The 16,026-nt window shown below is 44.3% G+C and overlaps 1 protein-coding gene across 1 annotated transcript in view; it reads left to right on the top strand.

Annotated features, from left to right (window-relative positions):
• Spock1 (SPARC (osteonectin), cwcv and kazal like domains proteoglycan 1) overlaps window positions 1–16,026 on the top strand; it is a 377,507-nt gene that overhangs the window by 280,542 nt on the left and 80,939 nt on the right. The window contains exon 5 of the mRNA XM_048334044.1: window positions 3,640–3,766. Coding sequence (XP_048190001.1) covers window positions 3,640–3,766 — 127 coding nt within the window. The remainder of the gene's footprint in view (window positions 1–3,639; window positions 3,767–16,026) is intronic.

Here is a 16,026-nt window from a genome sequence, read left to right as displayed (position 1 = left end):
GAAAGGATGAAGGAGAGAAGTAGGAAAATGGTGTACCATTTGGAGGAAAAGGCTATCTGATGGCACAGAAGTATCAAGGTCCTTGTTGAGCTCTGGGAATTAAAGATGACTGGAAAAAATTCATAGTAGTCTTACTGTGTATGCTTACATGTGTGTTGTGTGTTAGAGATAAGATTAGAACAGCCTCTGAGGGCAGGGTAGAATATCAAATATCAAAACTCAGAGGCTCTAGTATGCCCTAACAAATGGGGTTCTCTTTATGGGAGTCACATGAGTAGATTAATATTGAAGACTCATTCTTCCTCAAAATCATGGATGTAGGGAATTTTGGTAGACCTTAAAAAAGATTGAATATAGGTAGTTTTGCAAATGGGAATAAGGGATACTGGTGAAGATCTTGTGTGTGCTGGTGCTCATGAAGAGCATATAGGCTGGAATTTTCTGTATGATACAAGGTTGAAAATAGCACCCAAACTGAGATTGAGTTGGTCTGCTGACCAAGGGGAAGACTGATCCCACCAGACCAAATGACTGCGTGGTCCAGGTTGGTGAGTGTCTGTGCTGTGGGGCATAGCAACCCTGTCAAGATACCACCATTCGATTTCACTCTTCATTGACTCAAGAATTGAAGTATTTGAGTTAGAAATCTTAGTCTCTTGTCTTGACTAGGTTGATTGTCTTGAGTAGGTTGATTGGTTTTGTTTTGTTTTGTTTTGTTTGGTTTTTTGTTGTTGTTTTTTTTTTAGTATTTGCTGTGAATTGTGGGGATTGAAATACAAACACAGATGCCAGGGAAGTTATGCCTCTTAGGACTCACAGATTCACTGTCAATATGTAGCCTTTGGACAGAAACCACAGGTTGGCTGCTATCTCCTCTGGGGTCCTGCCTAGTAGAGCTAGGGAGCACCTGAGCTTGCCCTACTCTATCAGGTGTGCTGGGAAAACTTGCAATGGCTTAGCCTTTGTACCGAGGGCAAGCCAAGGATGATTCTACCTGTCTATGACTTGATTCAGAGCCCCCTTTAACAGGGGTGTGAGACATATTCCTATCCACCTCCAGATTTAAGAGTGGTAGTATTTGAAAGGAGGTTTATTCATGAAACAGAACCCTAGTAATGAAAGTACAGATCTCCAAATAGGAGATTCAAACAGCCCTGAATGGCCCTGAAAGCCACTTTCCCTCTGTGTCTCTAATTCCTCAGTTATAAAATACCGTTGATTACCTAAATTTAGTTTTAAGGTGTTTTCTGTTCCTGACCTGTGGTTTTGTGCCTAAGTGTGCAATAACCACAGCACAATTGGTACATTTAAAGTATCCAGGCAACACCAGGCATTGCAGTAGGTGTAAACCAACTTCACCTCCCTGACTCCATAATGAACTTAATCTAATGGTGAAGTTTAGATCCCTAGACAGAACAGTTTCCATTACCTGTGGACTGCTAGCCAGCCAGTGGTAGAGCACCCACCTTTCCCTCCCAGCCTTTTGCTAAGCTCCTGTAGGCTTCCTTCCTCCGGAGCACCATCATGCATGCTCATGTTCACCCCAGTGACTCTGCCACTCTTTGGACTTTATGGCCCCTCCCTGGAAACTTATAACAAGAATTGCTTCAGTGTGGAGTAACTGACCCTGGAGTGGGGCTGCCAGATGCCAGAACTTCTGCATGCATCTGCTGATTGATTATCAGTGTCAGATAATCTGCTCTGCAAATGATGATAAATATATGGTGTTGGGCTAAAGGAATCATGATCTCTTAAGATTTACCCCCATGCTGATAGCCTGCTCTGCTGGGTGGAGTTCCACCCACCCACTGTCCTTTTTCTGATAGGCTATAGCCAACCCAGTAAAAGCAAGGTGTGTCTGGTGAAGAATAACATGAGACCTCAAGTCCATGTGGTTTATAAATTAAATGAGAGATTGTCTTTCTTTTTTTTTCTTTGCCTTTCTTCATTTCTTTTATCCTTAAGTTTGTTCATTCATGCTCCTACTGGGGCTTGGACTCAAAGGCTAGGCGCTGTCCCTTGGATTTGTCCACTCAAGGCTGGCACTCTACCACTTGAGCCACAGCTCCATTTTGGGCTTTTTGCTGGTTAATTGGAGATAAGAGTCTCATGGACTTTGCTGCCCAGAATATGCTTTGAACCTGAATCCTCATATCTCAGCTCCCCGAATTTCTAGGATTACAGACATGATCTACCGGTACCTGTCATTCTTCTTCATTATGAAGAGAGAGGTAGGGCCAATGTAGGTAGGCACTGTGGAAGCAGGAAACAGTGAAGAGAGGACCCTCTACATAGGAGCACACATAGAGCTGTCCTCAAAGAGTCTTTAAGTTAGGGCATAGTAATTACACAGAGAGGTTTCGTTTTGTGTTAGTTCAGTACATGCATATAATACGCCTTGATCTAATTCACTTCATCTATTACATCTCAAAGAATTTTGAAGCTAGTGTTCTAGTTGAATTGAGATGTGCCAAGGCAAAGATTCATCCTTGGCGTTTCCTTGTGACTGTAAATGTTTCCCTAGACCTTGCCACCAGTCCCATCCATGATGTCAGGCAAGACTCCACCCCTCTTTGAGGCTCACTTGCCTCCTTTAGGAAAACCAGCAAATTGGGCTAAGTGACCTCAAAGGACTCTTCCCTGAGGTTGACAGGAAGAACTGTCTTGCCATGGTCACATGTGAGTGTGTCAGTGCTGAGTTTGACCCTGTGTCTAGATAACTTCAGAGTCCATGTGCTAGCCACCTCTTTGCAGGGCTGCCAGTGCAAAAATTTTTGAAAGACATGGTAATTGCTTGATTGATGAGTGGTGCAGACACTTGTCCCCTACCCGAGCCCAGCCCCATGGCCAGGAGTGTCCCTCTGAGTGGTTTTCTGGGAGAGCAGCTTCGGCTCGGGGAGTAAGGGGGGCAGCAACCGCAAGCCTTTATTTCAGTGGTTTTATGATACAGAGATGAGGTTACTTCTGTGGACACAAGCCATCCTAATGGTATCATTTATCATTATGACAAAGGTTAGGATGGGGGAGCTGGAGCTGGAATGAAAAGAGAGAATTCTGATGGTTTTAGCAGTCGGTAGTGACATCACCCTAGAGCCTCTATCTACTGGCAAATCAGGAGCCAGACTGAAATTGCTTTAAAATATATCCAGAGATAGTTTTCTCCAGCCGTGATAAAGTTCTTTGGTTGTGTTTGGCGATGCGTCTCTGTCTCAAGTGCTCACACAGTTGCCTGTGTGTCGCTCAAACAGAAGGCTGCTGTCAGCTCCAGGAGGCTCTCCACTGTGCCACATCTGCCAGGGGGCTGCTTAAGCTTCACCATTTCTTGTTAATTCAGAATGCATCATGATCCCTTTCTGTGTCTATGACTAGTGTTTTACAACAGTTATGACATTTTAATGGCAAACTTTTTTTTCCCCTTGCTTTGTTGTTGGGTAGAATCTAGGCTTTTGTGACAAAACCTTTAGCCACCATCCTTGAGCTTGAACAAATGGGTACATGGCTGGGGCCCTCAGGATCCCCTTCTGCCTGGTGGAGGATTATTTCATTTATGTGTTCAACCTTGTAATCTGTGTGCCTGAAAGAAAGACCAGTGGGGAATAAAACTTGAGCTAACTTCTCCCCTCTTCTTTTCTTGCTTAGGCAAAAAAAGGGCAGTGTGGCCCACAAACACTGGGTTGGACCTTCGAATCTGGTCAAGTGCAAACCCTGCCCCGTGGCACAGTCAGCCATGGTCTGCGGCTCGGATGGCCACACCTATACATCCAAGGTTAGTCTCCACTGTGATCATTGTTTTTGTCACTAGAAATACTCCATGTTTGCTTGTAAATTATGTCTGGTCACCCTGGTGACTCAGGGCCGTGCCCTGAAGAAGCTGTCATGCAAATGTGCTCAGAGATAGCTCTGCCTAAGAGGCACATAAGGTACTAATGTGTAACTGTGTTCTCTGCCTTGGTCCAGGGCTAAAATGGGGAGAAAGTGGCTCTGTGAGTGCCCTGTGATCTGGAAGTAAATCGAGAGGGACCTAGGGAAGTGAAGTAGAATGCTACCCAGAAGATGCATGTCACCTAGCTGGGGTCTAAGGGGGACAGCCTTGGGAGGTGGCTCCAGTGGCTACTTTGTGAACAGTGTGAGTGGGGAGTGGGTCTCTGCCCACCTTTTTCAGCACAGCTGCCTGGCGCTCACTTCCTTCCCACGCTTCCTTCCATGTGTGGTTCCACTGCAGAGGATCCTGGGGGCAGCCTGTTTGCCTCTGGCCGTTGTGCTATGTGGTGCTGTGTGGTTCTCTGTCCTTTCCTCTTCTGCCCTCTATGAGCCCCATGTGGAGTCTTATACCACAGGGATTGCACAAGCCTGGAGAGCTCTCGCAAGGTCAATTCTAGGTGTATTCTAGTTACTCTGAAGCCATGGCCACTTTTCTCTTAATGATATTGTGATGTGTGCATCATATCTTTTGTTCACTGAAAGTAGAGTTCATCATGGGTGGATGGAAGGAGGGAATGGGAGAGAATGAGGGGATAGATGACACTGTATGTACTTATTACCTGATGTATGTAAAGTTAACCCTGCTGTATATCACCTGTAAAACATCAATAAAGTAAATTAGGAAGAAAAAAAAGACAGTAGAGTTCAGTCATCTCAGATGTCCTTATTTCTCCAATAAAACAGGAAGGTAGAAGAATGTCTAGGTCTGACCCTCAGTGGCATAACTATGACAAGATCAATTCTTGTAGTCCTTCAACAAGTACCATCAAAGCCCTTCCTGTGTGTCTGGCAGTGTGTGAGGTGCTGGGGAAATATAATGTAGTAGAAAGGAGTTAACACTTTATATGCCAGAGGCAATGATTCCCTACATCCCCAACTGTAGCCCTGGCCTGTGTGTCAGAACTTCTCTGCCCACATGGCCAATACATCCAGGCTGAGTAGCCCCAGCCCACCTCAGCTTAGCTCAGCCCACTCTATTCCTTTGTCCCCATTGACTTCTGGTGGAATCAGTTTGAGATGGCATGCAATGAAGGGGCTAGCTTCTCATGCCCTGAACCCACCTGGGATGGAGGACTTGTGGGGACACTGATGACTATTTATATCCTCCTATTCCCAAAGGGAGATCCAGCTGTCATTATCTGTCACCAGGGCTCACCTGGTATGCACACAGTCAGTTGGAGGTTCAGGAGAAATGCAGGTGTGATGCTTCCTGAGAGTGTGTGGTTCTTACTGGCTCCCAGGTGAGGGGCAGTTTGTTGTCCACAGACAGGACTTTGAGGACTGTTGGTACCCAGGCTTCTCCTCATCTCTCCTAGTCTTCTGTCCTGGCCGACTCAGGAGTGCATGTCCACAGCCGGAAAGCTGATAGTGATGCAACCTGAGTCTGCTCTTCCCTGCTGAGGTGCTTGGAAAGTTTTCTTCTCGAACCTGGAGCTAAGTCACGGCCTTTCCTTGTTGTTAGTGAGGCCCTGCAGTCTGACTCCTTGCTGTTCCAGAATAACTTGTAGGACAGGTCTTCCTTCCCTGTTTCAGTAGCTGCCCACTGACCATGTCCAGTTGCTCTCACATCAAGAAAACATTGGTGGGAGGACCCCTTACTGGGAAGTAAGGCACATACCATTCTGGCTCACATAGAGGTCACAGTCTGGTGGGGAAGACAGAAATGAATTAAGTAAGTAGATAAAGACGCAATTTCAAATTTTAATATTTGATGCAAATGGAGAGGAAGGAAGAAGAAAGAACACCTGCTCTGTATAGAGTGGGGAGGGAAGTTCATTCTGAAGAGGTTCCATTGATCTTAGAGGGGTAGACTGTTCCAGACTGAGAGAACAGCATGGACCAGGAATGAAAGGCAGCATGACAGCTTATAGGTGCCTTGTTGCTCTAAGGATAAAGGGTCAGTCTGTTGAAGGACATTTAACATGGTGGAGCAGTTTTAGTCTTGTGGAATATTGAGTGTTGCAGTTGCCTTCAGAATGTGAAATCCTGAAGGCAGGTCAATTCCATCTCCACCCAACTTGGGGCACAGTTGTAATAGCTGCTCATAAGTAGTATTGGGCAGAGCGCAATCGGATTCTAGTGTGTGTGGCCCACTGCGAATTTAACAGAATGGGATAGGCAGAGCTTAGTGACTAAGAAAAATAAGCCATCCCAGTCCTGGGCCAAGTTGCTTAGCTAAACACCCAGCCTAGGGCACTGGCAGAGCTAGCAGTTTCTTGTGATGCTTCTGTCTTTGTGAAGATCCGATTTGTACTGTTCAAATGATTCCCTCCAACTCTGGAATGAACAACCTGATCCTCCAGCTGGAGACTGGAGTCCAGCCATGAAATATTAGCAAGGGACTAGGGTTCTTTGTTCAAGTGGTGTATTGTCATCAAACCCTAGGCAAAACCTGCTCTGGCACTTCTTTCATTCACAGGTGGAGCTAAAAATACCAGGTCTCCATGACCCTGAGATTACACGGGTCAATAGCTACGTATCAGATGTGGTGGCTTAAAATACCATTTGTTTCCTGGGTAATATCTCTGGGAATAGTTGCTGGTCAAGAACCCCAGTCTGAGCTGCGATATTGCATTTTGTATATGTGAAATCGCCTGCTTTCAGGTACTAGTAGGTATCAGGCTTAAAAGGCATAATTGGGATTTGAAGAAGCCCTTGCAATGATTCTTGGTTCTCCACAAGAGGACCCATCTCTATATGGCATTGGATATAGCCTACAAAGGCCAGCAGCACCAGCCTCTCAGTTCCTGCACTAGCCTAACTGAGGGCTAAGTTTCCCAGCCCTCACAACAATTCGCAGAACAAAAGAAGAGCCAGGAAGCTGCCTTGTCAGAAGCTGGGATTGTTCCTCCCATTCTTCATATGTAATATATAAGTCAGCTTCCTATTGCTGTAACAAAGTACCTGAAACAATCAGCTACAAGAGAGAAATTTGTGGCCCATGGCTGCTGAGGTTTCAGTTTGCCATTGTCTGGCTTTCTTGGTCTGTGATGGCAGCGTAACTTGTGACAGAGGAGGCCTGCTCACTGCATGGCAGCCACTAAGCAAAGAGAAGCAGGAAGGCACCAGGGTTCCAATATGCCCTCCAGTGGCATAGTTCCAGTGACCTTGCTTCCCACACAGGGTCCTATCATCCAAAGGGCCTGATACTTCCTAGTAGTTCCCAAGGCTAGGGACCAAGCCACAAAATATGGCACACTGGTGCCCCAAGAGAAAAAGCCTGGGACAGCTTGACACCCATGTTCTTCTGCCTGGAAAGAGGGGTGGCGGGAGGGACAGCACCAAAGGGAAGATGTATTGATTCTTGACCTCAGTGTTCTTAGTCTACTCTCTACTTCCTGAATGAAACAGGTCAAATATGACTCAGTCAGAGCTGTGGGTGGATCACTCAAGACCTCTGCCACAGAGACCACTGGCAAATGTCTGGTTGGCTTTACTACAGGGCATTTTACTTGCTTCTTGTGAACACATGGCCACTTGTTTATTGAGTCTCACAGACTCACTGGAGAATGTGGATGCTCACTTAGCACGAGTGGATAGATTAACTGTTAATGAACAAATTATTTCCTAGCCCATGGAGTTAGAGTCTGTGGATCATTAGCACCAGGAAAGGACAGATGAGACCATGATATACAGGTAGCCAGAGGTGATTTCACATCATTGAGTCAAACCCATTTAAAAAAAACTCAGCTTGGGCAAAACTGTATCGTAGTTCCAGTCATGCCATCACCATGGAAACCTACATCCCATAATGAAAATTCTAGCTGTACGTGTACGTTGATTATTTCTTTAAGGTGGGTCTGAGGCTGTGGAGAGCCGTTTGGCACAACAAGAGGAAGGGAGTATGAGCATCAGCTTGCCTTTGACATTGGAGTCTCTCCTTGGGTCACATCAGATACTCTTGCCTTCTGTGTCTGGGCCCTGGATAGTTGGAGGCTTCTAGAATTGAGGGCAGTTCTTTGGAGTCTCATCCATGGCAGGCTTCTTCAGTGACCCAATATCAGGGAGGGAGCTACTCACAGCTCTACCACCTTCCCCAGGATCAAAGGTAGCATTCATAAGAATTCACAGTCTGAGGCAATGTGGGTGTTTCATGGCACCAGTGTATTCCAGCTGTATGGAGCAAAACTCCTAAGCAACAAGACATGGAAGGGCACTGCTGGGAATCAACACTGAGGGCCAGTGCCCCAACTCAGCCCACAATGGTGTGAAGGAGGCTTTGACCCTGGACTCAGCTTCCAGGCAGTGAGATCATTTTACCCTAGACAGTCCTCAACTGCTTAGGGCACCACGTGCTTCCACTGAGGAAAGCCAGTGTAGTACAGAAATCCAGTTAATACTTGCTGAGTTCTTGCTAACTGCGTGCCTATCATTGGGCTAGGGATATGGCTAAGGGTGAAGTAGACAAAGTGCCAGTTTTCATGGAAATTGCAAGGAAGATTGATGAACTGAGAATAATCTACTTGCAGAATAGGTGGTTTGGAAGAATGGTCTCCAGTGGCTGTGGTGGTTTGGTGGGACCTGTAGGAAGTCGGCTGTTCTATGAGATAATTAGGTCACTGGGGCTCTCACGTTGGAAGAGATGAGCACTGGTCATGTGGACTGAGTGAGTCTCTTAGCCTCTCCCCGGGCTATGGATTCCTATTCTACCATGTGATCATGTCTCTCAACTCATTCCCACTATGATACTATCTTGGGATGCATGTGTAGCCAAGGAGGCTTGTCCTGTGAGCTAGGTAAACTTCATACATTTCCCAACCTTGAACATCCTCTTACAGTTAAGAAGATCAAGACAGTAGTTGAGATAAAAGACATTCAAGCCCCACCCCCACCCCAGTCTTAGAAGTACTGGTCCCATTGAGATCTCAAGACTGGAAAGAATGAGCCAGGGCTCAGGAGAGTTTGTGTCACTGGGAGGAGGACATGAAGAGGAAGAGGAAGCAAGGCTCCCTGGAAGGGACTGGTGTCAACATAGCTGAGTCACCAGCAGGGTGGAGATAGTGGTTAACTTACTAAAGCAGTGAGTCTTGAGAAACAATTGGGGTTCGTGGTTAATAAGGTTTGAAGACCTCGTGAACAGGGCTGGACTTTACCTGGAATGATTTGGGAATTGGTGGGTGGGTACATGGGTAGATTGTTGGATTAATTTTGTAGCTTTACCTTTGCCTACAGTTGTATAAGAAGGAAAAAAGTCTGGGGCAGGACTGGAAGGCAGGGTGAACTGTGAGAGTCCCCAAAGCATTGCTTGGAGCTGCATAAGCAAGGCCTGTGAGCTCCCTCTGAGCTGTATAGAGGGGGTTACAGCTGGTCTTGGCTACTGGATTTCGGGCATTGAAAGTTATTTTGGGTCTGAGCCCAGAAGTCAGAAGGAATTCATCTTCATCTTGGCTGGACTTGCAGGCCTTCCCACCAACAGCTTTGTGGCTTCACCTGATTCATCTGGGAGCTGTGAAACCCTTTCTCTTTTGCTACCTGCAGAGAAAGATGGAAGGTTCCAGGGAACCTGGTGGCTAGATTTGCTTGTGACTGTGGGAAAAGCAGCTAGAACTGCTGACTAGAACTCGTCACAAGCAGGTGGGCCTTGGGAGTGCAGGAGAGCACAGAGCAGGAGGTCCCTGCTGCCCCTTCCCTGATTCTAGCGGGGTTACATTACCAGGATTCCTTCCTAAATGGATGGATGCACTGATGCATTGACACAGCCTCTGATGTCCAGGGTGCAATTGTTCCCTTCCCAGCCTGCAGCCCAGTGCTCAGGCTGGCCTGAAGGACAGGGCTCTCCAGGGACATCAGGTGTCCTAAGAGCCAGCTCTAGTCTCTGGCACCAGCCTAGCTGTTGGTAATTGGCAAGCAAGCTTGAAAACACCCATCTGCTCTCACTGCCTCTCCCCTCCACACTTACGTTCTTAATCGCTGTTAAACAATTAGCAAATGGCTCATTTATGTCTAGACAAAGAAGAGAGATGGGGAGCTAAGAATGTGGCAGAGGAAAACATTTCTCTTCCCTTCAGAAAGTGAGTAGTGGGGGCTGGTGGCCCGGGCGTGCCTGCCTCACTGACTGGCATTTCCTGCAGCACATTGTCACTATGGATTATATTATCTTCTCAGAGCATCTTAATGGTCTCCAACAATTGCGACCAAGTGAAGGGCATATCTGAAACGTTCTTGGCGAATGCAGTCTCTGTTGGCTGACATTTCTCAGAAATAGGAGCTTCTGAGGGCGTGAACAATTGAGGACGTGGATCTATGAGACTTTTCCAGAGGGCTTTGGGGGCAAGGTTTTCTCAGGCTTTCAGACTTCGGGCCTTTGTGCATATCAGGAATGAGAAGTTTCACAGGCTATCTCTCTACTCTGCTTTTCTAGCAGCTGAAGCTGTCAGTATTTGGGAACATTTGTAAGCCTGGACCATCCAGACCTGTGGGGTGGGAGAATGGTCTTTGTAAATAGTTTATGGGTGAGATCTTGCTTTTGCGCACACGCGTGCGCGCACACACACACACGTGTGTGTGTGTGTGTGTGTGTACAGGCAGGTGCACACATGCCCATATAGAGCTTGAACGCGGCCTGGGCACTGTCCCCTAGTACTTTTTGCTCAAGGCTAGTGCTCTGCCACTTTAATACTACCTCTACTTTCAGCTCTTTGATAGTGAACTGGATATAAGTTGTGTGGTCCCTGGAGAGCTGGGAGCACTGGGCACCAGTGAAGGCAGAGAATCAAGGCAGCCAGGGGCAAGGAAGGCCTGGGAATGATTCCTCTAGGCAGCACTGGGGGGGGGGGGGGGAAGTGGCAGGTCCTGACTGCATATAGATCCTCTCGAGAAAGGGGTTCCATGCAGACAGCCCAGCAGGGATAACAGCAGTGTGGGAACTGATTTGCACAGATTGCACATTGTTGATTTTCTTTTGCTTCAAAAAAGCCAACCATAAAGGTTTTGAGACTTGAGGAAAAAAGTGTAGTGAGTTTGCTTTTGTACATTAGGTAATTGGAAGTTTCAGGGCAAATTCCTGATGGCAGATGCCTCATTTTGTCTTCGTTCCTTTGGCCTTACTCATCTGCAGCTTCCCTTCCATAGGGTGGGGAGTCAAATATCATTTGATAACGAGAACCCATTTCCACAGTTTGAATGCCCCTCCAACTATTGGTTTGTTAAACAGAGTTCTTCTCCTAGTTTCATTGTACCTCACCCCTTTTCTCCCTCAGGATTTTGGAAGAAGTATGTGCAAATAGTATTTAAAATTTTAATTATATTAGTTAGGATAGAGTTTTTGGCTTCTGTCACAGAAATCCACATGGAACAGAATTGAGTGGGATTGACTTTTGTTTCTTCATTCATGTACACTCTTCACAAAAGCATTGTCAGGTCAGTATGAGGCCTCCACGGGGAGCGTGGCCAGGGGCCGTGGTCCTTTCAGCTTGCAGTGTAGTCATGCTCAGGAAACAGTGGAGCTCTTGTCCCTGGGGTCAGGATGACTGCTGTACCCAGCCAGAGTAGAAGGAGGGAAGAGGGGAGTGACTGGAAGTCACCACATTACTTTCGCTCACTTTCTATTGGCCAGAACTTGATCACATGCCACCCCAAGGTGCAAAGGAGGTTAGGAAATGTCTTAACTATGTGCCTAGCCACAATCTGAAATTAATATTATTCAAGGAAGGACAGAGTGAATATGGGGTTATCTATCAGCCACTACTGTAGTCATATTTAAATAGCAATAGCAGTAAAAAACACACTGACAATAATTATTGACCATGTATTAAATATAAATACCATGACATTGTGCTTAAGTGCCATACTATTTGTTTTCTGTATCATTCTATCTAATTTAAAAATAAAATGAAGTACTACTACCAGTCCCAAGGTTGAAATGTTATCTTTAAGTGAAGATTACTTGTAAATAGAAGTTTTGTACTCAGAGTTTGTTTTATATGTTTATGTTTTAACTGTTGGTATCATTAAAATACTTAATAAGAAAAATGTGAAAAAAGCTATGAAACTATTTCAAGGTTAACACAGTTAGCAGGGAGGTCAGTAGTAGATATTTGAACTCCAGTCTGACTTGGGAGTGGGGAAAAGGAAAAAAAAATCTGAAAGATGGTAAAAATCCAAATTGTACTATCAGGATGCTTTTAACTTTAAGTGACAGCAACATACAGCTTAGCTTAAATCAGCAAACAAAAAATTTTCCACTATACAAGCTTAGAGAATATACTGGCGTTACCAAGCCTCAGAGAAAAAAGGAAAATTCATCATTCATAACATTGTGCTTCCTCCATGGCTTGCTTTTCTTTTGTCTCTATTTGGCTTCAAAGAAGTTTTGTCTCCTCTGAAGAGAAATATGGGTTTTGAAAGCTCAGGATTTATTTGTTCTCAAATTTCTCACAGTCTAGGCTACACCGTAGGAGAGATTGTAGACACTCATCTTGACTCACGTATCCATCCCTTTAACCAAGCAGTATTCCCAAGCTGAATGAAGCTGGTACATGAAGCTCATTTCACTATCAACAAGGATAAGGTATTTTATTAGCAGAAGAAATTGGTCAGAGCAAATGCATATTGGACTGATTTTAATAGTAGTGTTCCGTACAGTCTAAATACCACATTCATTGATTAGTTCCAATTCTCCATTTCAAGATACTACTCTGAGTCAGTAAGAGTATTATAAGGCATGCCATGTTTCCACGGATGATGGGTATAGACGGGCATATGAGACAAGATTTTCCCTACTTTTCATCAGTGCATATTAATTGTACAATGGGAAGACTTGGCTGTGATGTTTTCATAATATTCATAAAATATATTTTGGTCATATTTAACCTCTCTATTATTTTCTATCCTTCTTTTTAAAAAAGATCTTTCTTGGAATTAAAAAATGGACTTATTAGAACTTTTTCATGAATAAAGTGCACTTTGATACTGTTCTCCCCCTACCACCACTCCTCTCCCTCCCATGTCTCCCTTCTCCCCTCAAGTAATTCTCATTTATGTTCATGTCCAGATATAAGCTTTAGATATAGCATCTGTATATAAAAAAGACATGCAATATTTATCTCTCTGAATCTAGTATATTTTAGTTAACATGATATCCAGTTCCATCCATTTTCCTTCTAGTGACATGATTTTTTTACGGCTGAATGATTCTCTAGAATCCATTTATCCATTCATCTGTTCACAGGTACATAGGCCAATTCTATAACTTGCCTGTTGTGAATAGTGTTGCCATAGATATGAATATTGAGGACTGACTCACATCCTTCAGATATATGCCTGAGAGTGGTATGGCAGAATCATGGGGTAGTTCTAGTTTTAAGTTTTGAGGAGCTTCCATACTGATTTCCACAGTGGTTGTACTAGTTTGCATTCCCAGTATATATAAGTACACATGTATAACATATATATATATATATATATATACACACACACAGAGTACATATAAAATTCTTCTCTCTTCCATCCTTGATAGTGATATTTGTTTTCTTGATGGGAAATGCTCTGACTTGGGTAACACAGACTCTTGTTTTATTTTGATTTGCATTTCCTTTATAGCTAGGGATGTTAAACCTTCATGTATTTACTGGTAATTTGTGTTGCTTTGTTCAAGAATTAATCTGTTCAGTGTCTTTGACCAGTTATTATTTGTGTATTTTTTGGGGGGGGGCAGTCCTGAGCCTTGGACTCAGGGCCTGAGCACTGTCCCTGGCTTCTTCCTGCTCAAGGCTAGCACTCTGCCACTTGAGCCACAGCGCCGCTTCTGGCCGTTTTCTGTATATGTGGTGCTGGGGAATCGAACCTAGGGCCTCATGTATCCGAGGCAGGCACTCTTGCCACTAGGCTATATCCCCAGCCCATTATTTGTGTATTTGATGTTTAAATGTTTGAGCTCATTATACATTCTGAATATTAGCCCCTTGTACAGTGAGTAGCTGATGAAGATTTTCTCCTATAGGCTGAGAGGCAAGTTTTTAAACTAAATATGTTGTCTAGTTGAAGAGAAAGTTCACCTAAAATAAAACCGATCCAATGTTAGTTAAAATCAGGACTCTCTGAAACCATTTGGCCTTATGCCTAACACTTTCTTCTAAATAGGAGCACATTTATCCTTAGTTCTCCTAAGCCGTTATTGCTTTTAGACATGCCAAGATAACATGGTCTTTTTTGGCTCCTGAGGATAAACTTGCAGGCAAAGTGGTTATTGTGACATTTTCAGAAATCACAGATGTTCAAACACCATCCATGGCGAAAATGCAGCTCCAGGATTTACAAAGACTACTTCAGCATGTAGATGAGTCGTGAAGTTAGAGCAGAAGGAGGCAATTCAACTAATTATTTCACCACTTATTTCTGTGTTCTATATGCAAACATGCATTTAACAGAGATTTGAAGAATAGATTTTCATTTCTTCATCTCCAATGCCCTGAGTAGAAAACCATGTAATTAGCTAGTACTTTTGTTAAAAACACATTAGGAAAAATAACCTTCATATTGTCAGTGCTGTTGAAAGCACAATTAAGCCATCTGATCAAGCAATTACCTGAGCATGATGATGCCCGGCCTTCCCTCATCAGGAGATGAAATGAGGGATTAGGTAAAATTGCAGTGTATGTGAGATCTCTACCTACCAATCTTTGAGAAGACAGAAAGGTCCCTGGCCATATGAATATACAGAGTGCTATAAAATCTAATTAAATCATTACAAACAACTTTAATTAAGCTCACAATCATGTTGCTTTTATTTTTTCTTTAAAAGAAACAAAACAGCATATTCCCTGTTGACACACTGCTCAAACGAGTACAGTTAGATTTCTTTCTGCTTTTTCCAGAACATTCCAGTCCCAGATATAGATAGTGCTCAGAGAAGCTGAGCTCATTTTTCTAAGCCTCGGGGTAGGACATGAATGGTATGTGAGGGAATTAAGGAATTCCTTATTCTTTAATTAGAGTTACCAGGAATTGTTGCAACTACTGAGTATTGAAGGTAACATCTTTAATGATGCTTTCATTTCTTCACTAAAGCAAGACACCCCCTCCCCCTTTCTAAAATAAATGAAACATTTTAGAATATTTCTGTACCTTGCACAAAACAAAAGTGGCTCCTCTGGCAAGAGAACCTTTCCTGAGCTTCTTGCTCCTGTCCAGGGGAATGCTCAGAAATGCATACTCCTAGAAGCAGGGAATATCCTGTGTTCATAAGAGTGTCTTTTGCCAAGTCCTTCTCCATAGTCATGGAGGACTGCTCTGGAACCCAAATCTCCCTAAAGATAGATTAAGCAAGGCAGCCAGATAAGACACCAGGTACTATAGGAATCCGTTTGATGAGTTGGAGCTCATTAGAAAGGTCTGCTTGTGCGCTCTGGTGCCCTCTCTCTCTCTCTCTCTCTCTCTCTCTCTCTCTCTCTCTCTCTCTCTCTCTCCTCCCCCCCCCCCCTCCATCCAGAAGAGCACCTGAAAGATGATATGTTATCAGGAAAGGTGGGGTTAAACCCAATGGCAGCCCCGAGCAAGAAAGAATACACTTCTCATGTCTTCTACATTTTCTTACTATCTGTGTCTAGACCATCAATTTGATCCCACTTTAGAGCAAATCAATATATACCCCAATTCCTGAACACTATACAAGGTATACAGAGGTACTATAGAGAGGATAGATCTTGGCGTTCCATCTTGGCCTTTCACCTGCTAAACACACAGTATTGATCAGCTACATCCCCAGCCTATCTATGCCTTGTTTTACCTTTAATGAGATAGAAGGGATTGAGCTTTCCTTGCCCATATCGACTCACACTAAGAAAAAAGGAGTAACTGGATTTTTTTTTTTTTTTTTTTTGGCCAGTCCTGGGCCTTGGACTCAGGGCCTGAGCACTGTCCCTGGCTTCTTTTTACTCAAGGCTAGCACTCTGCCACTTGAGCTACAGCGCCGCTTCTGGCCATTTTCTGTATATGTGGTGCTGGGGAATCGAACCTAGGGCCTCGTGTATCCGAGGCAGGCACTCTTGCCACTAGGCCATATCCCCAGCCCGAGTAACTGGAATTTTAAGTTCATCCTAAACATCA

This window comes from Perognathus longimembris, chromosome 25 (assembly GCF_023159225.1).
Source record: "Perognathus longimembris pacificus isolate PPM17 chromosome 25, ASM2315922v1, whole genome shotgun sequence".
Lineage (NCBI taxonomy): Eukaryota > Metazoa > Chordata > Mammalia > Rodentia > Heteromyidae > Perognathus > Perognathus longimembris.
Note: the sequence above shows the minus strand (reverse complement) of the source record. Positions and strands in the feature narration are given on the sequence as shown.